The following is a 26,953-nucleotide window of genomic DNA, read 5'->3' as shown; positions in this document are numbered from 1 at the left end:
AAAAACCCCTCCCCCTACACACCATCATGTTAGCATCATCTCTGAGAGCCAATGTATGTATTATGACAGCAGGATATGGTGCCACCACTCAGCTTTGCTGCAAAGTTGTCCCAGTGTCCTCACAGAAAAGTGGCATATTTTCTCTTTTTCATCCCAGTGTTGGGTCTATAGGCCGAGCAGGAACGTGCAGGCGGATGTATGTGCACGTGCAGGGGGCCGCACAGCATGGAAGCCAACCAGGAAGTTAGAAAACTTCTTTGGCCCACACACCGGGAGAGCAATTTTCATTCAAGTGAGTGGCCACCATCTCTAAGTCCAGTATCCACTTCCAATAATAATCCATGCAGAAGCCTCACTAACATGGCAGTGGTTTTGTTTTTCCGTCTTTCAAAAACAAAGTCCACTTTGACAACTCAAACTAAATCCATATGTGAGGAAAATGCTTTCTGGCATCTTGAGTAGACTGGAGATTTAATTGTTACTTCCAAGCTAACAAACATGAACAAAAGCACTGCTGGAGTCCTCTCTAGTTGTATATTACTCTAACTCATACCATGTAAAGAATAGAGGGTAGAATCTACCATAAGTTGCTGCTTTTGAACCTGCCCCACATGATGCTCTATTTTTCCTTCCCACAGACCAGTGAGACACAACACTGAGTGGCTATGATTTCCTCCCTTGCTGTATTGCTTCCCAACAGGAAGAAAGTCAATTTCATGGCTTCCAAGAAAAACAGACACATGCTGATAGACCACCAACGAGCAACAGAGAAAAATGGTGCCTGCCTCACTCTCACCCCCACCTGTCCAGTTGTGTGTTTAGAAGCTAATGTAGGTAACAATGGAATATGCAACCATTTCCCCAAGTAAAACAAAATAGTGCAATATTTGTATCCCACTCCAGCTTTGTGTAAATGTGTCTCTGTGAGTGTTTCGGTGTAAGAATATGGATTTTCTCACATGCTGCAACGCATTACAGCTAATTTACTTCATCTCAGACCACTAAATATTTCACCACTGTAATTAAAGGCTGTCTCGTTCTGTCAAGTGGCTCTCTGGAGGCCCTGATTGGATTTAATGTAAACTTAATGTAAACCTTCTCACTGTGAAATTTCTCCCTCAGTGCTGCCAGAGCTCATAAAGAGGGGGAACAATGTGGAACTCATGAGACTTCAACATGGCCCTATTTAGAGAATACCTCAGTGCTGTGGTATCCAGCCTCATGGACCGTAACTGGCTTTCTTTCTGCTCTCTGCACAAGAAGGAGCTCTGCAGATTCCCAGGCCTAGCGAGCGGAGCGCTGCTGCTCCCAATGCCGAATCACCCCCCCCTCTCTTGTTGCCTATCCACTGGCTTCTGATACGCACGGGAAAGCCTGGATTCTTTGTCAGCTGTGAAACTCTAGACACTGGGAAATGGGCTTCACCTTCCAGTCATCTCTGGTGCTGAGGAGGGGGGAAACAGTAAGATTTGCTGCAGCACAGCAGCTTTCTTCCCTCCAGACAGGAGAGAAATATGAAGCTTAACAGAAAAGCTTGAGCTGAGTAAGTGTAGAGAAGAGCAAACACAGTAAGAGAGAGAGGGAAAAAGAGATTTAAGTGTGTTATATAAAACAGGTTTCATATTCTGTATCTCAAAGACTCCAGTAACCCGAAAGCACTAAGGCGAAGCATGGGAACAATCTGGAGTTTCTCCATTTAGCTGGAAGTGATAGCACAGCCCATATCATGAATACCGCATATCAGAAGTTCAAACCGCTCGCAGTGACTCAAAATGGAGTCGGAGCCATGTACACACACAAATGTGAGCAGCTGTATGAATAGGAGACAGCGCTTGTTTAACCAGAGCTGATAGAGGGAGAGAAGTTTTACAAACAGTTCAACCTTCTGCTAGAGGTGAAGAAGATCTCTCTCTGGCCCCAAACTGACCTGACCACACACTGGCTGAGTGTTGAGTGATACAACCTCCAGTTCCACATCATCCTCTTCTGAAAATATTCAGTTTAGAGGTTAAAGCATCTGTCCTTATTCTGGGTCTCACGCAAAGTGTGACTAAGGTTCCTACAATATTTCAGTCTTTGATGACATTCTTCTCTGAAACTAATGCAATGGTGTTGCCACCAAGACTTAATCACCTCATTAACAAGTTTAATTTCATAGATTTAAAATATTTTGAGGATTTTCAGTGTCCTAATTAGTTAAGTTCAAGGACTTGAATTTGGTATTTTTTCATGCAGGACTTGACATTGATGATGATATGAAATCATGGAGGCTATGTTTCACTCACATTATTCACTTGGGCTCAACTAATGATCATTTTCATTAATGAAATTATAACCCATAACTTAATCAATCAACAAAATATTGGCCAGTTATTTATGTGTCAATCAACTAATCGAGTGAACCACGATTGAAGTGGTTTAGCTCTAATATTCACAATGCTTTAATAAAACATAACTTTTATGGCTATCCACTCAAATTTCCAAGGACTTTCAAGGCCCAAAGGACGGTGCATTTGTATAACCGTCCTTCTTCAAAGCGGCTCACAGACAGAATGATGAAAAGCAAGCGAACAACAAAAGAGGATGTTTGAAAGCCCCAGGTAAAGGCAGTTTACAGCTGACACAAACAGAAACACAGAAACACACTCAGAGACAGAATTTTCATAGACATCATCAGTTTCCTGCTTTAATTAATAACCACCCCTGGCTCTCATGGCAACCTTTAGCTGGACCAAACAGCTCCTCTGTTTCCTTTCCCTCTAATGTCCCAACAAAATCGTATCTGGAAATGAGTAACTCTGCAGTGCCCACTTAACCCGGGGAGAACATTAGCATTGTGACAAAGGCTTATTCTTTCAAAAAGGTCTTGGTGACCCTCGTCCATACACTCAGCCTCAATATAAAACAAAACTAATCAGGCATCTGGCCCTCTGTCGGTGCAGCACTCTCCTTTCCCTTTGGCCTTAAAACTGCAGATTCTCAGCCCTTCACCTGCATCACATTAAAACTCACTGAGCTTAACTTTTAGCCCAAAGGTGCACACTATACGAGACCCTAGCCTTTTGTCTATGTAAGAGCAGGAAATTAATAGTTGTGCTGCTAACTTAGCAGGTATTCTCCCAGGAGCTATAGTGTATATTAGAGAAAGGAGAATTCAGAGCCTGTCTAACATCCCTCGTCAATGCCTGTACAAGAATTCTCATCTGTCATGGCTGCTATGTAATACTCAGCTCAGTGGGCAGGAATGTGTGCATATACATCCACCTCCTATTTAAATGCATGTGTGACTGTTATCTACCGCTGTGCGCCAACAGGCTCCCTGCTCCCGTGATGCAGGCCTACGGGGTTAAGTTGAGTAGCATGTGGCCCAGAACTGAGGCTCTGCTGTGCTCAGCTGCTGTCAGCAGACGACAGACCGACAGACATACAGATAGACAGACTCTTCTGGTTTAAAAGCTGGGAAGGAGGAATACTTAGAGAGGGTGCCAAGACCATCTGTAAGGGAGAGCACGAGAGAAAACAGGTCTCTCTTTATCTCATGTCCTTGGATGCAGCCTGCCAAGAGGACAGGAGGTGGATGGATGGAAAATGTTTCAACAATTGTTTGTGGAAGCTTAAAATGAAGCCTATGGTACACTGTATTTACTGTTGGAATAATGAGTCATTTTACATTTTCTTCAGAGTCAATACATATAATTCTCATTAGTGCATAAACCAGTAGTTGATTTGTAACTAGACAGAAAATTAATCACCAACAATCAGTGATTATTTCAGAAAAATGCCAAACATACGCTGCATCCATCTTTTGTAGTATGAGGATTTGCTGCTCTTCTCTGGTTTATATATCGGTTAATTAAATATCTTTGGGTTTCTGAGTTGAAAACCAACCCTTTGAAGGCACTAGGCTCTGGTTAGTTGTGATGTGAATAGGATGTAGAAATACCAGGAGCAACATTTATACACATTGTTTTTAAAAATGAAAAGTGAACAATGAAATGCAATTTAAAAAAAAAAAAGAAAGAAAAAAAAGCAGTTCTTCAGTCACTGTGGCTCCTGTTGATGAAGACGTATCCAATTAGAGAAGCCAGACGCTCACGCCCTCTGACCCACGACGGTGGTACCGACGCTTCGCTGGTGCACATTTCTTGATTTTGATATCCCACCACTTCCTTTTCATCTCTGGAAATGTTCAGCTGTTTCTGAGCTGGCAGCATAAACTATGGCTGCTGTAACATGTTGCCAAAAGGACCCTTTAATGGTCACAACAGAACTGTGGGAGTTAAAAAGGTTTGAAAGCAGGCTCCTGTATGCGCAGGACATCCCAGGTACATGCTTCATGCACGTTTTTATAACTCAGGGCATCTTGTGGATTGAGGGATGAGTAGACGTATGCTTTATTTGCATTCAAAAACATATTCCTAAATAAATATAGCCACCTTTTATTCTACAGCAGTAAAAGACTTCAAAAGCTTCACGTGGCTCCCATCTGAGATCAATCACGGTGTTGGTTATATAAACCTCTGCTGTGCATACACACACCTGTGCCACAGGCAAACACACACTGTCAGTACAGTGCCTTGGATACATAAACACACACACAGAATCCAGAAATGTATGTACACATTAACATGTGAGCTGCCACGTGTTCATGAACGCACAAACTATAGGCTGTGTTGCTTTGGCCTGTGCAATGACCTGTACTCATACAGTATGCACATACATGGCCTTCTCTCTTTCTACTTTACACACACATACACACACACACACACTCCATCAGGTCGTCAGTGTGTCAGTCAGTGCTCTGGAAAGGGATGAATGCAGCCTTTGAATCCACAGCAGGCCAACAATATCACCCATTCCTGCACTAACACAGGTGCTGCTGCTGCTGCTGCTGCTGGACAAGTCAACTGAAATGAATTTTTGTGTGCACATGCAAATATTTGTAGATATATTAGCGAGCGTGTGTCTCTCTCTGTGTGTGTGTGTCATGTGTTTTTTGTGTGTAACTCTCTCTATACTACACATTGCATAGACACACATACACCGTATATAAGTATCATAATCACCTGAGCGGCACATGGGGTCAGCGCCCTGTGATCTGCACCACTGACTGCACTTTGTCAACAAAGCACACACACACACAAGTGGAATGTGTTTTGTTTGAACCCTATCACTATAATTAGGCTTTGTGTATGTGCATGCATTTGTTTCATGATGCCTTCGCAAGCTTTGTAGTTGCACTCTTTGTTCTTGGGCTGAACAGTTGTCCGACTATTACGAAATGCTGGTCATGAAAATTTCATGCTGAAAACAACGTACACCAAATGTCTTTGTGCTCTTGAGTTCAATCTGGCAACACACACACACACACACACACACACACACACACACACACTGTGGTACTAATGACATTCTGTCCTCAGTCTCCTATTAGCTGTTATGTCTGGCATACACTTAATGTCAAACATAAAGGGGGGTGCTAAGTGTTTTAAACCCAGTAACCTTTATCTTTGAAACAATGGCATGCACATAGTTTCTGGCTCAAAACCAGGTCAGTGTCATTAATCACCGATCATGTGCTCCAGACTTGGAGCTAAGCTAATCAAGTTGTCTTATACTAATCAAGGTGCAGGGTCAATTCACTTTCAGCTACAAATGAGAGCGTAAATTAAAAAAAAGTTCAATACATGACGGGCCAATTAGTCCGTCAGTTGTCAGCAGACTGAATATACAGAGGGCCACTTTTTTCAGTTCAATAACAAAGATGACTTGATTTTTTTTTTTTTTAATAGATGGATTGCTGTTAGTAGCTGCTGCCAGCTGCACAATCCTCTATTGCTCCATGTCACAAAACACGTCTCTCACACCTCATACAGTCTGTTTTTCGCTGTCACTTTGTCAATGAAAGGGCATGGTTTCCATCAACTCTGCCTTTTAAAAGCTTGTGTGGTTCACTAGTGTTATAAAAAATGCACACAGAAAGGTGTGTATGATTGCGTGTTTCGCTTCAGTTTTTTTTTGTACTCACATACTGTATGTACATGCACAAGCAAAGTGTGCGCGTGTGCATGTGTTGGGATATGGATGGTTAACCAGTTCCAACTTTAATATAGTCCAGCCCCCCATCTCTGGGTCTATGTATGTGTTTCTCAAACCAATCTGTGGCCAAAAAAAACCCAGAACTCTTCATTGCCTGATCATTAACACCACAACATGAAAGCTCTCTGGATGACTTTAGGGGTCAAAGTTTGCCCCACATCTTCCTCACCACATAAAATACAAGATATAGTGGATGGGAAGGGAGAAGGTGGAGGAAGATGTGGGACACAGTTTGGGAGTTTGAGACAACTTATAATTTGCTCTGATTTTATTTAACCGAAAAGTTCATTAGTTACCGGTTGCCAGCTGGTTGCAATCTGGTCTTAAAGCATTTAAGATGACATGAATAAATGGTTGCAACACAAACATATAACTAAAAGAGTGGAAAGCCAGATAAAAAAAAGTTCACAACCAAATACACCGAATTTTCATTCCTGTTAATACATATGGGCATTTCTGCACTTATCGGTGTGCAGGGAAAAAAATGATGATGTGCCACATTCCTCCATCCAGGACGCCAATCTCTCACTGCTGCCAGCTCTGCCTTTATCACCTGAGATGAAAGCTGGAGGGGAAAGAGAGAGAGAGACAGATGGGGCAGAGGCATGCGAGGAGGAGGGGGGGGGGGCGATTTTGCTGCTTTGTTGGCTGATCTGGTTCAATCCTTGTGGTGCAGCGATTGAATTCCTATCCAAGCCTTTTCCTTAAGAGGATTTGGACTCAAGGGAGTCGGCAGGGCCACAGGACTACAGTGCGAGGGGAGGAACCCGTAATGGGATGATGGGAGTGATGGAGGAGAAAGGCATGGGTGCAGGAAGGAAAGAAAGAGGAGAATTGGGGGAATTGCAGAAAAATAAATAAGATCCACAGGACGGTAAAAAGGTCAAGCAGAAATTCTGCTCTAAGTTAGTGTTATCACTTCGAGCTGGGATAATATGATAGCTATGTAAAGACAAGGACGATGCAAAGGTGATGAGAAAGGTTAATGACAGAAGTCACACACTTTCTAAGTGTCAGAATGAGAGGGGGCGTGGAAGAGAAAGGGGACAGTAATGATTTAAGGAGTGGATAAACAGAAGGAATAAAGAGGCAAAGGAGGGATGAGAGGAACGGCAGGTGGTGATCTCTGATCCCATTATCCAGGGCTAATCCTGACCAGCAGTGAGCGTGTTTGAATGTGTACTGGCATAAGCGTGAGTGTGTGTGTTTTTGTTTCTGGCATGACTCTCACAGAAGCATCAGGTCTATCGGTCGACCTGTAGCCAGATCTGAGGGAAAACTGAGCGTGACGTGTTAAAATCATACTGCACTGCAGGGACAGGGGTTAATTAACAAAGTGTGACACAGCAAAATGTGCAGAAGGGTTTGGAACATCTTATAACTGTCTTTAAAAAAAAAAAAAAAAAAAAAAAAGACTGTGTAGCACTTCAAAGACAATGCACATGCTTGTAACACATCTAACAGTGAAAGATATCAATTAAATAGGATGAAAAGCAAAAAAATGAACAGTTATGGCAGGCCAATGTGGTGATTGTATAATTAAAAGTTAAAATCTGCACCATCTATTGTGTGAATCTTGACAAAAGTTTGGCTGTCATTTTTTAACAGCATCAATTTGTCTAATGTTTTAACAAGCTGTTTCTTTCTCAATTTTTTTTCTCTCCTGTGTCTGTCTGCTCTCCAGCCTCACTGACAGAGCAGCAGACTCCTGACAGCTAACCGCCTGTCAGATGAAAACAATATATGTCTCAGCTCGTGTACACAATATAATAAAACTCAGGTGTACGCTTTGCAGCTGAGTTTGAGACACAGCAGGTAAAGTGTGGGTTTGGCTGACTCCGACGTTAAGTGCATGAGGGCTGGCAGCCTTCTGTGCAAATCCGATGCGCCGTCACCTACAGTACAGCAATGCACAGGGTTTTATTAATAGTCAGCTAGCCAGCAAGTCTGGGTCGAGCACACACTGTTTAAATTAGGGCTGCAGAAGGCATCATAGATAATCTTGAACTGCATTTTTATGTTTTCAGGATCTATAATCACGAATACAGCCTGAAAACTATTTAAGTAGATGTAATTGCGGCTTTTGTGTTTCCAGAAAATAAGACATATGGGTTTTTATAAAACTTGGACATACAGTAGGTCGGAGATTTCAGTCATAACTGAACCTAAGCACAACAAAGTTAAAACAATGTGTGTATTATTGCTTTAATGATCCAGTGAAAATTCTTGCCATCGCTGCATTGTTGTGTTTGAAGAGGATTTCATCCTCTGGCTCTAATCCAGTCTGGGCCACCGTGTTGCATGATAATGTTGGACGGATGACTGCTGCAGATGTAGATGCGCGGGTCACTACTGTGTTAAGCCTTAAAAAAGAAAAAATGTCTGCGCAAAGACATTGTAATCCTCCTTTATTCAAACCAAAGGCAAAATGTGATACCAAAAACTGACAACTAAAAATGCTTTTAAAACCTATGGTTTTATGTTAAGTATGTTTATTTATAGACAGGAGCTAGCTTGAGTTCACTTTCAAGTTTACTGTCCACAGTCATTCTTCCTCGAAAGCGCCTTGGGTGTTAAAAACAGGCTTTGAATCCACCTGTGAGGTGACGCTATCAATGTAAGTGGTGGTGTAAAGTCTTGCCAAATGCTAGAAGTGCCAAGTAGTGTTATCACCCCCAACACACTTTGTCCTTGATAATCCTGAAACAACATGCATGTATAGACCTCAAACTTGAAGGTATCATTTACTTATTTCAGGGTCTACTTGAAGTGAGTCTTAAAGCAATCATCAGGTGCTCATATGTTCTTTGAAGCAGGTTTTGCTTGCCGTAATCAATCAATCAGTTTACACTGGACATTAAAAATATCACTTTCTTATACATTTTGAATGTAAGTGATGGGGGACAAAGTCCATAGTCCTCGTGTCCAGTTTATTTGAAGTTAACATGAGGCTGCAGCAGTCTGAGTTAATTAACTCAGGTGAGGATGTTACAGTCTTTTTGGTAAATAAATAATATTGATAAATTTTGCGGTGTATTTTTACACAGTGAGAGGACTGTTGATGTTGTCCCCCATCACTTACATTAAAAAATGATTTGAGAACAGAACTAATACGAGCTAATATTAGCAGGCGGAATGATTACAGCAAGCTAAACTTGCTGCAATGTCCATTTGGAGACCTGACTTAAGGCAGACCTTAAAATTTGCAGGGCATATAATCCAGAATTTAAACCTTCATGAGAGAAGAAAGGAGAGGAGAGGAGAGGACAGGACATCTCTCTCAAAAGATAGAAATCACAGTAAACAAATAAATGAGTAAAAGTCAACTCACGATGGGCTCCAGCATTGTCAGTGACAGTCACTGGATCCAACGTGGGCTAAGCATGACTCATGTAATTGCACATTAATGACACTGTCTAATTATGGGTGCATGAGCTGAGCTGTGTGCCAGACTCAGTGTAGGGTCCACAACCACACAGGTTTTTTTGATCTCTAATCTCCATCAATATTAAAAACTTTGAACTAAAATATCATACGAAGGAATTCCTTTCAACACACAGTAGTGTTTTCTTGGCATTATTACTGAGGTGCAGGTTTAAGTCCCGCAGGACATTTCAAGTACTGTAAGGCCCACCAACATAGATTTTATGCACAAAATACTACACTGTTAGTGTGCACCCATAAACCTGCTGAACCCTGTGAAACCAGGTTTATATACAATATAGTAATTGTCACTTCATTTGTAGTAAAAGCAGTGATTGTATTGTCACACTAATGTACCTACAACATATGTAAACCAAGATGTTCCTGCTTTGGATTATAGGCAGAGCGGAGAGCACAAAGCCAGAGGCCAACTGTCACACTGTTACCTGTGTGGATTAACAGTGTTAGAAAGTCACCTGAGGTTAAGTTAGCACATGCTGAAGATTAGCCTGCTGTGGCTTGAGAGCAAATCTTAGCAGTGTAGTCCAAACTAAATCGAACTTGGCATGTAAATACCCGCACACTCACAGCAGCCCAAGGTCTGTTCAGTTAACGGTGTCAGTATGAGTTTAACCTGCTCGGTAGAAGCAGGGCACAACTTGCAAAAAGAGCTGGAATTATTAGCTGATTAATCGATAAGTTGATCTGCAGAAAAATCATTTGCAACAATTTGGATAATTTGATTTCAGTCATTATACAAGCAGAAAATTACAAGCATTCGCTGGTTTCAGCTGCTTAAATGTGAAGATTTCCTGATTTTCTTTGTCATTACATCATTGTAAATTTAATATCTTTTTGCTTTGTAATTTTGATCAGAAAAAATAAGCAACTTGAAGAAAGAAGAAGAAACTGTGAGGCCATTTTTTCCACAATTTGTTTTTATACGCCATAGACTAAACAGTGAATTAAGTAATCAAAAAAAGATAATCAGCAAATTATCAGAGAAAAAAAATGCTGATTGCAGCCCACATTGTAAACCTTTCAAAAGAAGAAGTAAATATGTACTGAAGCTAGTATGATTCTGAAGTTGACAGGTTTATGAACTAAAGGAAGTTTTGCTGAGATTACTGCTGCATGTAAACACCAGCAATCTCAGCAAAACTTCCTTCAGTTCATAAAACTGCCATTTCACCACTGTCAAATAACAACTGTGATTTTGTTTGGAGAAATACAGGCCGCCTTAGGGATCAAACACCAATCACATAGAGAGGAAGCCCTTGTTTTGCACATCTGTGCTTCTCTGCGTATATGAGTGATGTTTGACAGAGACACCGCAGCTCCGTCCGCTTGGTTCCGGCGCAAAACAGACCGCTCCACAACAAAAGAAAAACGCTTCCATGTTTTACATATGCAAGCCAGCTGCTTGATGCCAGATACATTCTTCTCTTATCACCCAAACAACAGAGAGCCCACAAGTAAGCTCAGAAATATGAGTAAACAACTCACATCGTTCTGGACGATATCCTCCAGGGTCCATTACATGTTGTAGTTCATCTTTGATTAGCCCGTAACTGGGAAGACTCTTGTGTGGACTGCCTGCTTTTTATATTCTGTTTAAGTAAAGTGTGATCACACTCTCCCAACTTGAAAGGATGAGGTGTTCATCCCTAAATCATCTCGTCTTGCTTTCTTGGGGGTCTTTTTCTGATTATTTTTTAATGTGTTGTAGCCCCTAGCTTTTATTTGGAAATGATGAGGTAAAATTCTTATTCATGATCCATCCTATGTAAATAATTGAATTCTGGCAACCAAAATAGGCCCTGTACTTCTGCCACAGCTCGACTGCATTTTCAATCTTTAATGACTTTGTGGAAGAATGAGACGGGACTTTGAAAGCGTGCCAGTTTATCAAGACTGAAAACACACTTTCAACTGAGAGAACACACAATTAGCAAGAGCCCAATCTTTCACAGAAGAGAGCAGTTTTTTGTGCTTTATGCAAGACAGAGATCACTAACAAAACTGCTGCAGCTAAAAATGGCTTTTAATGTGTCTGCCAAACCTCTGCTCCTTTTGCTCACTACATGGCCTTTCTCAATTCTTTCCCTGTGCTGTAATTCTGCAAGAATGTGTGGTTTCTGAAGCCTGCAGTCTGGCTTTCCTGAAAGGTCCTGAAACAACACAAGATGCTGGCTTACTGATGCTCCACCCTGTGCTCCAGGTTTTACTTTGCCAACTCGCTAGTGATGAGCTGAGGATGCTGAGATCTCAAGAGAGGCATCATGAGTGGTTGTAACGGAGGGAAAAAATATCTACAGTCTAGTTAAGATACAGCATTTGGACACCACAGGGAATCTTTGAAAACAAAAAGAGATGAAATGCTCAGCTCTAATCGATGGTATATGCACGCGAAAACTTTAAAGGCTGATCTCTCAAGTAAAAACAGACAGAGACATGCTGCGAAAACTGGGAGGGGGAGGTTGTGGTGGTACTTCCCACACTAAAGAGGAGCCAGTATCAAAAACCCACCAGACAACAGATGTTTCCAGCAGCACTGCAGGTCTAAGAAAACTTGTCATAAAAAGCCTCTTGTGGTCACAAAGTCACACTAAACGAAAGCAGAGGCCACAGCAGCAAAGCAGTCATCTTCAAAATCTACAAGAGGCCATTCAGAGTTGTATACTGCTGCAGTGAATGTGGAGGCAGCTCCATCTGCAACATAGAGATGTGTTGAGGTCAGTGGAGGTCATTAGATGCACACTGTAAATGCTGGATGCTCCATGTTGAAAATGAGTTTCAAAAGCAGGACAGAGCCAAAGTGACTGCAGTTACTGATATAAGAAATTATAGCAAGTTGTGTACTGCTGTCATTGTATGATAAAAGTAGTCATTATGGTTTATCATTGTGTTGTGGGATGTAAGACTAACCTTTTTTCTCATCAAAACATTCAGATCTTCCGTTAAACAGTATAAACCAACAATTTATTATCTAACTTTCGAAATGTTAGAGATCTAGAAGAGATTAAAAATTGAGACAGAGATATTCTGGGTTTTCTTGCAACTCAGTAGTGTTGTTTTGTTAGACTTGCCTGGTAAACTCACCTGCCTGGTAAACATCCATGTATCAGGCTTTCCGAGCAACATTATAAAACTACGTTCACAGGCTGAGTAGTTCTCTCCATGACTAATAAAATGATTTTGATGTGTGACGATTCTGAAACTGAGAATGAAACCGTGATACCATCTTATGTTATTTACAATACCATAAGATGGAAGCAGGCAGTGGGTAATCCCCTACACCTGTGACACTACAGCTAATACAAACACCGAAAACGAATCTGATAATTGATTCATCACAATGTTTACGTCATTTTTTTAAGCATAAATGCCAAACATTACTTTGTTCTAGCCGCTGGAATGATAAAAATAATCTTCGGTTGCAGCCCTAATATTAAATAATGAAGAAGGTTTTCCCTCCCTTAAAGCTGCCCTGTTGCACTACAACACTTAGTTGGTGCTTCTGCTTTTCCACTAATGGACCACTGGTTGTGTTAAAGCGCAAATGTGTGTGATGTTGCCTGTGCTTTTGCATGTGCATCCTTGAACATCGGACCCACTCATGAAAATATCGCTCCATGGCACTGCTGGTGGTTTAAAACTCCACAGGGTACTTTTAAGTTTCAGTTCAACAATGACACTGACAAAATGAAGAATCATTGCTGTTTTTTTGCTTAAAAACTGTTTAAAGGCTTAAGTGAGCAGCCCTACTGGTAAAGGAGACAATCACTTAAGTTAGCCAAAAAGTTATAAAGCTTAAAGCTGCTTAAAGCCTCTGTAGATCATTCATTCTTTTTATATCCTCTGTTTAATTCTTTGTGATGAATCTGAAAACCCCTCCAGAGCCTGCGTTGGAAAGCCAGTTGGCTCCAGCGTCTGCTGGCTGCCTGGACAGAAAAGGATATCCTGCTGAGGCCGGAGGGTAGCGCTCACGCAGCCATTCCACTCAGCCACCCAATCACTTGATTAAACAAATTATCATCATCAAAGTAATCAAGCTTTGCGCTCTGCCTGCCTGCCTCCATTACACCATGAAAACCGGTTTAACCATAGCATGGAAACGATACGGATTAAAAGTGAAGCAGTGACCTTGGCTGATGTCACTGTCAAAAGGGCTTATTTTTTTTGGGAGGGGGGGCTTGGAGGAAAGACGGAGTGAGAGAGAGAAAACCAAAGAGAGTGACATAGGGTGTCAATGAGGACGGCGTAAAAGATGGTTCACAGTTTGTCCTCAAAAGTGCATTAGTTGGGTTTTAATATTAAAGTAATAATGTGATTTGAATTTTTATTTTATACTCAATTTCAAATATCCAAACCCCAAGCACGGTAACGCCTGCAACCTCAACACAGTCAACCGTGCAAAAATAGATTTCCAGTAAAGGGGTCAAAAGGTCAACCATGACCCTGGCTGCGGACATGACACATTTTGACTAGCAGCCTCTGTTTGTTTAGGGATCTCTCCCTGAAATTTTCCACCCATCAAGAGGGCTGTGTGGTCGCACCCAAAAGGAGAGTGCTGGCAATGAGCGTGTCAGCGGTATTTGCATTTAAAATCAAAATGGATTCCATCTGACACGGTTCCTCTGGTCTAAAGCCTCTCTGGGCTGAATAATAAACCCAATCCCTCGGCGTAATGGAGGACTGACTGCTGGGGTGCTGAATGCCGCGTGGTGCCCTGCTGAAAGGGTTTACAGTCAGTGCTGAGAGCACAGATGGCTGTTAACAGAGTGCATTAGTAAAGATTAACTCGCCTGGTAGAATCGCCACATTAGTGCCTCTGATCATGTTAACAACCACGGCAGAAGGAGAGTGTGTGGCATGATAAGATTTAAAATGAAGTTTTTTGCTATTATACACAGTTCATTGTATGCATCATATTTACCATCTGAAATTTTAAGATATCAAATTTATCATATAATGTGGACTATCCACTGGAGCAACAAACAGCAGTTAAGATGTTGATAAAGATCATTAAGATTAGCAAAAAATGTGAAACATTTGATGATTTAAGCTCATGCAATGTGAAGACTTGCTTCTTTTCTTTATCTTAGATGATATTATAATGAATATTTGGGGTTTTTGACTGTTCTTACAGGCTGTAGGAAATTGTGACGGGCATTTCTTCACTATGTCCTGGCATTTTATGCTGAAAAAACATTAACTGGGGAAATAACAGTTAGTTTCAACCCAAAAGAAAAAAAAAAACCTGAGAAAAATAATCGAGACTGATAATCAGGATCCAAAAATCTACCTATAACTTAAACCACACTGGTGAAGTCTTGAAGCAACACTATGTAACCTCTGAAAAAAGAAACACATTCTTACTCTTGCAAATAAAAGGTTCAGTACACTCACGTTTTGCTACTACAGTCTCACTTCGTCTGGTATGACCAGTAGCTTATGGTAGCTAAGGTTAGCTAATGTTGACTAACAAACTTTAGATAGATACTGTTAAGTAAATTACATAAAGTTTGCTGATTTCATGATTCTTGCGGATGTAAGTTCATTTTGACCATTGTAATATTAGCTGACCAAATTACCTTGACTCAAGGTCCACTTACTAGCTTTTCCAACCACTTGTCTACATTAACAGATTGGCTTTGCATGCTTTCATTGTTGAAAAACAAACAAAAAAAAGCAAAATACATACATATCCATGGTATATTGCACATGGCAGCATTTCATGGTGTATTTTAAGATTCCTGAGTGACCAATAACAGTAACTATATAAACGTACCTAGATGCTGTTCACATGATCTTTCCAAAGCAGGACAGCAGATTCAGATCTGAGTTAAAACACATGGTAGCAAATGACCAAAAAGCTGGGGAATCATTGCTGATAAACATGCCACTCTGTTGAGTTTAGCTATCTAAACATTTGTTTTGCACAGCATGTGATTTAAAGTTTGTTGAAAATCTCCACAGTATTTATATTCACAGAAAGAAAAAGAGCAAGTGGGCAGCAGAAAAGAATAAAGGCATAGAAACAACACTGAGGCTATAGAGATTATGGCTCCATCCACAGGAGGAGCTATGTTCATAGGTGTTACTTTTTCCACAGCAAATCATGGGAAAAAAAAAGATTAATGTACCTAAAACTTGCCCTTGTTTTCTCAGATTAAGGACTATAAATTAGTTTCAGACTTGGTGGTTAGTGTCAAAGACCCTCAGTGTGATCCTCAGTAGCAAATGAAACTCAACTCCCAAGTATTTTTTTTTTTTTTAGCTGTTTAGCTCATTCAGTCTTACAGTGTGAGTCACTGTCTGGAGCGGTTTGATGATGTGGTCACAGTTCAGACTTTCAAATCGGACGTCTGCCACAACAGTACACAGAAACATCTGGATGAGAATCTGGGGTCTTGACATGACGGTTCCTCCAAATCAAAATAAGGAAATGAGGCAAACCTCAGCAAAGTCAGCAGGAAGCATTGCCATTGAAATTAAACTGGGATTAAAAACTATGATATGAAAAAACGAGCAAAGGCTCAAATGTTTGCTTTTGCCAAGCGTATGGAGTGTTGGAGACGGATGCACATTTTTCTAGGCATGGAAAAAAAACTGGCTTATTATTAAATTACAGGTTATGTGCTCATAAGGAAATTATTAAAAGCTGGAAGTATTGAGGAGTCTACTGAGACCACCACATGGAGACAGGAAAGGATACACATCTACCTCCTGTTTTTTTGTCTCACATCTCAATAATGAATATTCATGAACACTTAATTGGAGCCTTTTAAGTCACTAAAATGAGATGAGTTTACACACCAGCATGCATTTGGAGGAAAAAGTGCTGGTGCCATGTGGGGAGTTCACTAATGAATTTCCCTCTGCAGCTCATCTGCGTTCCCAAACACCCTCTGGAATCCCTGAGTTTTCTCATGAAAACAGCTCTAAATTAAGTGACTGCGTGGAGTGTAATTTGCAGTTGGTGATACACCCTGCACAGAAAGCGTGATTTACACACTTTAGCTTATTCATAGCCGTCTTGACTCGAGATGGGGGGAAATAATGGAAACAACAGATATCAGAAGTACATTTCTCTGCTTGGAGGAACGCCAGTGCAGATATCAATTTGGCGCCTTTTAGAGACGATAAAGCGCGCTCGTAAACATGAGTGAGCACAGATGTGTTAAATGTGCCTTGCCGTTTTCCACAGCAATCTTCGGGAGTTAGATGGAAAAAAAAAAAACCTAGCTGACGTCATGTCTTCAAATATCCACCGTTTTTTGGATAGCACACAGATGGAACAAATTTGGTCATTCAAGTCATTGTCTATTCAGCAGAACAAAGATGGTTTCACAAGCAGCATTTGATTTCACTTCATCGCTTAACAAGCAAACCAACAAAACCTGAACCACAATCTACGCTAATGACATTCAATCCAGCTATAAAAGAAAAACGCTTATCTGAGTTGGAGCAATAGGGCAAGGAGTCTAACATCAGATATTCACAATAACTTGCAGCTTTGACTTCTCTGAACACTGAACTGCACCAAATAGCAATACACTGCGTTTGCTATACAGAGTGTTTGGAATTTAAAAAAGATAACACCTCTCACAGTAAAATCAAAAAAACCTGTGTTTACCATTGGGATGAACTGATCAACATGGGTTAACGTCAGTAGTTTCAGCTGAACTACTTCATACGACGCATCATTATGCAAATTGGGATAATTGCACACATTTTCACACATTCTTTACTCAAAGGCATTCACGGTGTTGTACTTATGTGTAGAAACAAAACCTGAAAGAGCTAAATGTGTGGGGAAAAAACAAGGACGAAGTGTGAGCGAGACATTCAAATCCTGTGTACTTTTTCACCTCAGACCTGCATACCTGGCCAATTGCTGAGGGAAGTGTGAGTTTTCTGAAAGTAAAAAAAAAATTCCAGTATCAGAGATATGTGGAAGACATTCTTCTTTTTTTTTTGCATTATATTGACATCTTTATCCTGTATCTGTATCCCTGCCCTACCACAGTTTACAAGAGTGATTATACGGTGTCTACATGTATAATAATAAAGGTAGTGTATAAGTCTTATAGATACCATAACCTTTCTATAAAGGACAACCCCACCCCACCACCCCCTGCTGTGTAAATCAAATACACAGCATAAAAGGTTAAATAAAATCAATGGATCAGCAAACTGGGCAACTACTTTAATAATCACTTAATCATTTAAGACATTTTTCTAGCAAAAATGTCAAACATTATCCTGGGTCCAGCTTTTCAAATGTAACTTTTTGCTGCTTTTCTTTGTTTTTTATGATAGTGAACTGAATATATTTAATTTTTCGACTGTTGTTCTGAAAAAACAAATAATTTGAAGACAGAAAACTATCTGAGGATTGACTGATAATGGCCAAAAAGCAAAAAACAACAATAGCCCGATCACAGCATGATACATTCATTCAAAAGACCTGGGCTTTCTTTTTTAAAAATCACATAAAGAAACTTGAAAGTACAAAACATCTCTCAGAGTAATTGAAAAGATAACAGTATAGTCTCACTCCTTACAAACTGCTAACAAAGCAGACCAGTCCAGCAGTCACACACCAAATACCATTACTGGCACTCTGTTTTCCACATGGGTCTGTTGCTGTCATTTCACCCCCTGCCAAGTTAGACACTTTTCACACCTCACACAGCAAAGCACCAGGCAGGTCCTGCTTGGCCCGGGAAACCCTGAGCACCAAAAGGGTGGAAGGGTTCACACTCTTCCCCCACTCGTTTTCCTTCATCTCTCTCTTCTTTTTCTTTTTACTGACTGCAACTGGAAGGCAGCAGGCAGTTAAAAAAAAAGAGAGAGAGAAAGAAAGGAAGAAAACAGACGTCCTGACACAGGGTTTTCCCCATTTCTCTTTGTCACAACCACAATCCCCTCCACCACAGTCCTGCCAAGGAAGTTTCCATTTGCTAAGCTAATTAAATAGAAGAAAAACGAGAAGAAAGAGGGTGGGAACAGAGGAAGAAAGAGAAAGAGAATAATGCTCCAGGTCTACTGTGTCTAAATATTTTCATCCAGATTGCCACATGCACATGCAGGTTTTGTTGTCTACTGCCGCAGCCTCTGATAAGTCTGTGAGAGAAGGTGGCTGTGGCCCAACATAAACCAGTGCTGCTGTCGTTGGTTTCGCTGCAGCCGCATCTCCCTAATGTGTTTTCCCTGTGACTCGGTGGCTGGGACGACTGTGTATTTTAAACATGTGGCTATAAACTCGTACACACACACATATATACCCACAGGGACGTAAAAAAAAAGGTAACACATGCACAGTCAACAGTTTGACTATTTGTGAGTCTTTAGTAGTATGCACAAGTCCCTGCCAAAGTACGAGCCTCTTCTAACTCGTCAACAAAAGGGAGGAGGAGGAGGAGGAGGAGGAAAGGGAAGGGGGGAGGAAGGCTGCTTCTTTTAAACACACATACGTCCTGCAGATGTTAGCAAATTCAATGAAAAGCGCTCACATCTTAAGGGAAGGGGAAAGAAAAAAATGGGGTGAATCTTGTGTGAAAAAAAAGGAAAATATATCCTTTCCCTTCATTCCTTCCAGTTGCCTGAGAGGAAATATTGTGTTGCTGTTCTCAGCCTAATCCACTGTGGTGATGGCAGGCAGCATCTTGACCATGCTGAAAGAGAGATGTGGCAAGAAAGGAGCAGCAATGTAGAGAGGGACGGGAAAAAAAAAACACGGGGGAGGCATGAGACTATGAGTGCTAACGTGTGTTTATCTGCTTGTATGCGTGTGCCTGCGTGCGTGGTGACAAAACAAGAGTTCATGCATGGACACAGATGGATTCAGGGTAAAAAAAAGGGAGGGGGGGGCAGTTGCTGTTGTGCTTTCAGTGGTCCAGCAGCCCCTGCCTCCTGCCTTCTGTGGAGTCCATTAGTGATTGCATAATGCTAGACAGACAGGGACAGAGTGAATGCACCCCCTGAAGGGCCGGACACTAGCGCGGAGGTAGGTTGCTCCGCAGAGTAAGAAACTTGGTGTTCCCATGTGTGTGTCCGTGGCAGATTTGTTGAAAAAAAATAAATAAATAAATAAAAGAAAAAGAAAGCAGCAGGTTTTTCACAGTCAGACACACCACAAGCGGTTGCATGCAGGGGAGCTGCTTGTGTCCTCAGTTTGAGGAATTCTAGGTTAATGCAAAATAAAAGAGCATCATTAAATATACAGCAGGAGAGGCTGTAGCCACAGCACAGCATATGACCTCTGCTTCTGTGTGGCACGACATAGTTTCATTTTTTTCTGCTCCATCATTACCCTTTTATGCTTTTATAACAATCTTAATTTGGTCATTTTTATCCTTGCATATTATCCTTTGCTGCCCCTTCTTCCTGTATATGTCCTTCTCTTGAATAAAAAATGATAGAAAAGAGGAAAAATATTTTGTCCACGCACTGCAGATGGGCATTTTACTTATTCATTGTGAAGTTCATTGCAAATATGTGTTTTAAGATGAAACATATTGCTTTTATCACTGGAGAAATTAGACAAAATGTCCAATGTACACCCCTCATTCAGGCTCTGAAAGCTCAGTGCTGTGCAACAAAACCAGCCAAGTGTTGCATTCAGTTCAGTAGCCTTGGAGAAGGTGTCAAGAGGATTAAAAAAACACCAAGAGCAGTGGAAAATACTAGGCGTTCAGGATACATATGACCTTCATATCAATCTATCCAATAATCATTAGTAGTGTGCGTTATTTATTCTTGATGCATCTAGTGAATGATGTGTGTAAACGTTTGTGTATGTGTGTGTGTGTGTGTTTGTTTTGCAAGAAGTGTGAGTTGCCTAGAAAAAAACAAGTTGAGATGAAGGTCAGTGTGTGCGTCTGTGCTGTTCATTTCATTACCACCAAATCAGCAGATACAAAACTGGCATTCAAGCCAGAAAATGAAACTCGAATAGCACCGTGGGACCAACATAATAACATCCCTGACAATACACAGCCTGCACCTTTTCCCCTCCTTCCAAAAGCCATCAAAGGCCTCATGTTGAAGTCTTGTATTTGGTACTTTGGCCTTTTAACCCCTGAAATAATATATGCTTAGCATTTCTTTTCTTTTTGACCATTTGAGGGCAGTTTATCATAGCGATCTGACCTCACTTGCCCTTTTGAGGAACAACTAAGACAGCTTTCACCCTGCATCATCCTCTCGAATGGGGTCAGTCCATAACAACTGCACGGGAGGAAAATATAAACAGATACGTGAAATCTTTCTTGAACAGAGATATTCCATGTAATTCTGAGCCTCTGTGTCTTATATCCTCCCATTTCCCTCTCCCTCCTTCTTCCGTGACACTCCTCAGTTTTTCCTCAGCCATCTTTGGATAGTCCTTGGATCCTTAGTTCATACCAAATTGAGCCCAGCCATCCCCCCACCCCCCTTTCTGAAGTGATTCCTTTGAGTCCAGCATCAGAGTGCTAGACAGCACACAGAACCCCCCTGTAAATCACAGATGTAAAGGGAGGTGAACAACACCCACACTTCCCACCAAAACATGACACAAATTACAGACCACAACATCTGGTGAGTGGCGTGCAACGAAACACGGCGGGGCGGGCTGAGCCTATACAGCCTAGCTTAGCCGAGCCAAAGTCTTCCTCCTCGATCACAAAAGTTCTTGGAAGCAGAGGGGTGGAAAACGTTACAAAACCTGTCTGAGAGAAGAGCTGCAGGAGAGAGCAGCTCCATGTTCACCAGGCTGACCTCATCTAATGAGAGATGTGATAACAACACAGCAGCAGCATCCACTGTGCTTTGCATTTTACAAAACACTATTACAAAGAGCATGAATCCCTAAGTGGTAAGCAGGGAAGCAAACCAAAATACAAATGTAGAAAAAAAAAACTTCACTAGCTTGGTAATGAAATGTTCCAAAGCCAGGAGCAGCTAGTTTTTTCTATTCCTTTTCAAAAGCCACTGAGTATTATACTGTACCCCTGTGATGTGATGGGGTAATTAAAACACAGCCAGATGTGCCTAAAGCAGGTTATCAACCGCTTGTCAACACCAGTGCTAATATTGAGAATCAATGTCACGTGTTAGGTTCCACTGAGGCCTTCAGGGGACAGATAAAGGGGAGGAAGATATTGATCAGGTTGAAGTGTGTGTGTGTGTGTGTGTGTGTGTGTGTGTGTGTGTGTGTGTGTGTGGTTATGGACGGCCTGTGTAAAGTATGCCAACCTTATACCTTTTTATAATCCTATAATGGACAACTTCACATTTTGCCGAAATAAGTTGAAACTCATGGGATGTCATACTTTAAGTGACAAGAAACATATCACTGTGTACATTGTACTGCAGTACAACATAATATTGTCCGAAATGCTACCTTTGGGAAACTTTTAGCTGTTGTGGCTACTGTGACAGAAAATTGTTTTTTCAATACTATGGGTATTTGTGAGGCTATAAATTGTAGTAGGGAAATATTGTATCCACTCTGTGTTTGTTGCAGAGCTCAAGTGTTGTGTACACATACACAGCCCAGGTGTTAAAAAAAAAAAAAAAAAAGATAGTATAAAACATGTTAAAAAAATGCATTCGGGGTGACCTCATGCAAAACAATGAGTCATTAAAACAACAGTGTCTGAATCAGCTAATTGGACAAGCGGCTCTAACAGAGGAGGAGGCACTGCGCCAAGCGACAAGTCACAACCCACAGAGAAACAACAGGAGGGGACAATAATGACAGGGGCTGCACATGAAAGTGCCAAAATCTGTCATTCCAACAACCCGGCCAATTTGCAGGGTGACGCACACTCAGTTAGAGGGCACCACACTGACTTGAACCTGAAACTGGATTAAGGGAAACAGCAGTGATGAACAATAACAACAGTGTATGGGTTTTAAATCAGGCTGCTCTTCATAATAAGAAGGTGAAAATGAATAATTGAGAATGAAAGCTGGGATATTGCTCAGGGGAGCCATATTCATTTTTGTCCTAATCATTCAACAATTGCTACAAAAATGAAGCAAGATTCATCTATCTAGTTTGCTGGATTGCTTGAATAACAATGACATTTACTCAATAATGCATGAACCAGCGCAGCTGTCACAGGAATCGACATCTTAACAACAAATCATCATAATACAGCTATAATGCTCCTATAGATTTGCTCTGTGCTCCCTACTTAGTCATTTTGTTGATCATATCCTTCATCTCAGATGTCATAAAGTCTATGATATTCCTATTCCATGTGATTTTTCATAATTCATAGCTTAACATTCAAAGAGACATTTAAGCTACAAATACAAAGATGTTGAGTGAACTTTAGCTATGCATGTCCCTTTAAAGTATAGCTCCATGTCACAAAAAATCAAAACTAAGGCTGAACGCCTATAGGTAAGTAGTGAGCGAAGCACATCGACCTCTGCAGGCTCTTTGAGAGCATACCAAGTGTATTTAAGTGTCTTAAATTACTTCTTTTTTTTTTAATTGTTGTAGTAGAAGTCTTGTGCAAAGTGGCAGCATTGTCTTATCTGCTTGGTTGTCCATCACAAAGATTCAATGGGCAACCACGTTTCAGACATGTACCTTCCAAACTACTGTTACTCGTTTCACTGCTCAGTCCATCAAACTACAGCAGTGGGTTTTTTTGCACAAAATGGAGACAAACACACGTGAAAAGCTGCAAATGCTCAGAGGTTTTCCTCAATCAAACAGCCCCCTCAAAAAAACACAGCAGCGAGTGGACTCATACGTGGACCCAAGTTGCCTTTCTCCCCCACCACCGCTACAGTAGCTTTATAAGTTTGCTTTCCAAAAAACTTACCCTTTCCCCGGAGAGGACGACGGTCAGACCGAGAGTCAAAATTATCCAAATGTTCCTCATTATTCCTCTTTATTAATTAGAAACGCGTTGTTACGGGCGAAATGTCAAGTCTTTCCCCTCTTCTTCTTCTGTCTCCGTCTCGTTTTCCTTGCACCCCTCGCTCCAACTCCTGCCGCTTCTCTCTCTCAGGAGTGATCCCACCGGATACGTGTTGCGTTTTGGTTATTCCTCCCCCCTTCTCTCTCTCTCCAGGCACTTATTTTTTTCTATTTTTTTCTTATTCTTCTGTGTAAATTTGACAAAAATATATACACAAACAAGCACGGTTTTAATTGCAAAGTCCTCCGCGCGCCTTGTGTCAGTGAAGATCGCACGAGACACCTAGCTTGTTCTCCTTTCTCTCTCTCTCTCTCTCTCTCTCTCTCTCTCTCTCTCTCTCTCTCTGTGTCTCTCTCGCTCCCTCAGCGCTCACTTCAAGTAACGAGGACAAAGTGAGAAGCACGAGCACGGGGCTGACGCTCCGGTGAGTGCGTGCGTGCGCTCTTTTTTCGACCAAGTCACCGCGAGACAGAGAGAGAACTCGCGGCAAAGTCGCCAAAAAACACGAAGCCAATAATAACACCTCAATAATAACAAATCAATTAAGCTGTTTATTGACGCGCTGAGATTTATATTAGGAATTACTATTGATTATTGTTTTAACACTGGGGCCGGTCGATAACAAGACTGCATGAGGAAAAGCCTCAAAGCTAATTGAACCATTTATCTCCAAGTCGAGATAAAGATCATTAATTGCACTATAACGAGGATTCCCACAATTCCATTCAGTAGCTGCTCTAAATCACAATCAAGTGTTATTGTGTCTGTGATGCAGCAGTGATATAATGAACACATCTGATTACTCGTTTATTGCAGCTGTGTTTCAGCATGTAATTAAATAAACACACCGCCATTTATAGGCATTATGAGCAACGCACACAGCATTCTGTTGAAAATACACTACACACCAGAGATGGAATTTAACACTAAAATGAGTTAACATCAGTTTCATGCTATAGGACCTTCCCCAGTCCCGATGAGTTCAGCCATTTATGGGCAAAGTCGCCCCCTGCCGGTAGAAATGAATAACTCCCCCACAAGTCTACACAACACTATATTATTCAAAAAGACATCCTTGATAATGGAGTTGTGTACCTGTAATCTTAGTTTTGTAAACTTGTACATTTAAGTTTGTACATGAAAACCCTAATTTACCCTTTTGTGCATTCTGTTTTCCAGTTTACCTCTGGTGGCCGTTTGAGGGTTTCTACAGATTTCTATGATAGATGCTGAAGTGTTCTTAAGTAAACCATTAGGTTCTGTAAAGCCATTAGAAAGATAGAAATGTATCTCACTGTTACTGGATGTAGCAGCTAAAATGAAGCTTATGCTTCAAAAATTATGTTCCCTATCCTTATTTGCAAATTCTTTGTGTGCAAAACCTCACTTCAAAGGCAGACATCGGATTTTTTTTTTTTTTGCTTCACAAAGTTTTCAAACAAAGTGTTTACAGGCAGGAAACTAAGAATTAGTTAAGAATTAGAACATAGCTGAATAACCTTTGACAAAAATGTTGTTGACAAAAATAAGATTCCAAGTACAAAACTCTGCTTTCAAGTGCACTTTTTTGAATGATTACATAAGATCACCCTTGCGAAGACCATTATATAGAAATGAAAAATCAGTGCACTAATTAACTCCAAACCATGTGTAACTAAAATATTTTTGAAAAAGTAATTTTGTCCTACAATTGATTAAAAAAAAAGTTAGATTTTTCTTTCCATGTGGCAGCCTTTAAATGGTGTGCTGAAAACACACTTGCCAGCTTAAATCTTCCATCTCACAGTCAAATCATCACTAAATCATTCAGAACAGTGGAAACAGCTTTTCCCCACAATTTTTTGAAGACCGCTAAAACCACCTGATAATAGTCTTCCCTTTGTGCACAGTAAACCTTTCAACTCTCCTGATCTCAAGTACTGCCAAACAAAATTCAGGCATCATCTTGGCCACACGTCACTTCAATAGCTACAAGGTGACTTCCTTGAAATCTTGGCTTCAGTCAACTGCAGTATATGTGCATTGGTGGCTTTATACAGTGGCTTTAATACGTTATACCCCAAAAATGTATGCATATCCATAATGATTTGGATAAAATGTCAATATACTTAACTTGTCTTGGTGCTGGTGTGACATTGCAATAAATGCATTAAACTCAATTCAAACAGTATGTTTAACCAGTTTAATCACATGATATCTCATCCTTGACTTGGTTTAACCAATGAACCTTTAACATTCAGATGAAAGAGAAGTGAGTCACAGACAAATTAGAAGGCTGATTAGCACCAATGCTGGAATCTCTCAATTTGAAAAGGAAAAACTTGACATAAATCATTCTGATGTCTGGTTAACAAGCGCATTTCTACATCATGTGTGCAATGAATCACTTAGCAGTGTCTGTTTGGAGATTTCACTGGTATTCACTGTTGGTGAAGCTTTAATTCAAAACAAAGATAACTCCAGCTTTTTAAACAGCACTTTAAATAATTTCAGTTTGACTTGTTGAATTATGATTTTCACAGCAAAGAGGGAACCACAATGAATGGCTGATGACCCTGACTGATTTTATTAGTTTGGTCCCAGTTTAAATGTTTTAAAAATCAATATTCAGTGTCAGGGACAAAACTGGGTGTTAAGATGAGGTAAAAGAATTGTCTATTGGGATTTAACTGGAATTATATTCTGCTGAATTTGCTGATGAAGTATAGTGTATTTTCTTTTCAACATGTAATTCTTTACATTGCTAATGATTGTGCAAAATCAGACTACAAGTTTAACTGTTGCGGAGTCAAACTGATTTAAATACACAATACCCACAAGGCTACTCTACAGTCTGACTTTTCAGAAAATTTGTTCGAGTTCAAATCAGTAGGCATATAACTCTCAAGTCTTTATGGTAAATATGTAGCTGTTAGGAAACTTAAATAATTGTTAGCTTAGCTTAGCATAAATACTGGAAACAGGGGAACAGCTAGCCAGGCAGTCAGAAGTTAACAAAATCTTGCAGCCAGAATCACCTAAGTTTATTATTGAACACATTATCTCTTGTTTGTTAAGGTCACACAAAAATCAAAGTGTAAAAATGACAATTATTACTCTTTTTATGGGAATTTTGTACTTTTTCTTGATCCTGACCAGTAACTTCTTGGACTCTTTACTAGTTGCCTGGCAACTGGTTCTGGCTAGGAAGTAGTCTGGCAAAAAGGTCCAGTTAAAAGAGCAAAGTTATTGCAAGCAAGATACAATGTTTTCATTTATGGGCTTTAGGGTGGAATCAGTTTTCTCAATAAGGATATTTCCCAAAATGTTGAAGTACTTCTTTAATGCAGTAGTTAATATTACGACCTGCCTTTTCTTGTAATTCATAATGCACACCCTGAATGATTACAGATGTAGTCTCTGTTCCCTTTCAGAGTAGCACCTCTTAGAATATTCATTGAAGCCAGTGACAGGTACCTGTTCACTGATAAGGCAGATTTCACTCTGTCAAGTAT

General features: G+C 40.6%; 1 protein-coding gene across 1 annotated transcript in view; it reads right to left on the bottom strand.

The window, feature by feature from the left end:
- The window catches only part of sdc2 (syndecan 2), a 42,789-nt gene extending 18,950 nt beyond the window's left edge, over positions 1-23,839 (bottom strand). Inside the window, exon 1 of the mRNA XM_023429095.2 lies at positions 23,361-23,839. Within this exon, the coding sequence (XP_023284863.1) occupies positions 23,361-23,420 (60 nt within the window). The 5' untranslated portion in view covers positions 23,421-23,839. The remainder of the gene's footprint in view (positions 1-23,360) is intronic.
- Between the last annotated feature and the right edge of the window lie 3,114 nt (positions 23,840-26,953).

This window comes from Seriola lalandi, unplaced genomic scaffold (genome assembly GCF_002814215.2).
Source record: "Seriola lalandi dorsalis isolate HSWRI2012SDOR001 ecotype SW California unplaced genomic scaffold, Sedor1 jcf7180002054887, whole genome shotgun sequence".
Lineage (NCBI taxonomy): Eukaryota > Metazoa > Chordata > Actinopteri > Carangiformes > Carangidae > Seriola > Seriola lalandi.
This window is presented reverse-complemented; position numbering and strand designations above follow the sequence as displayed.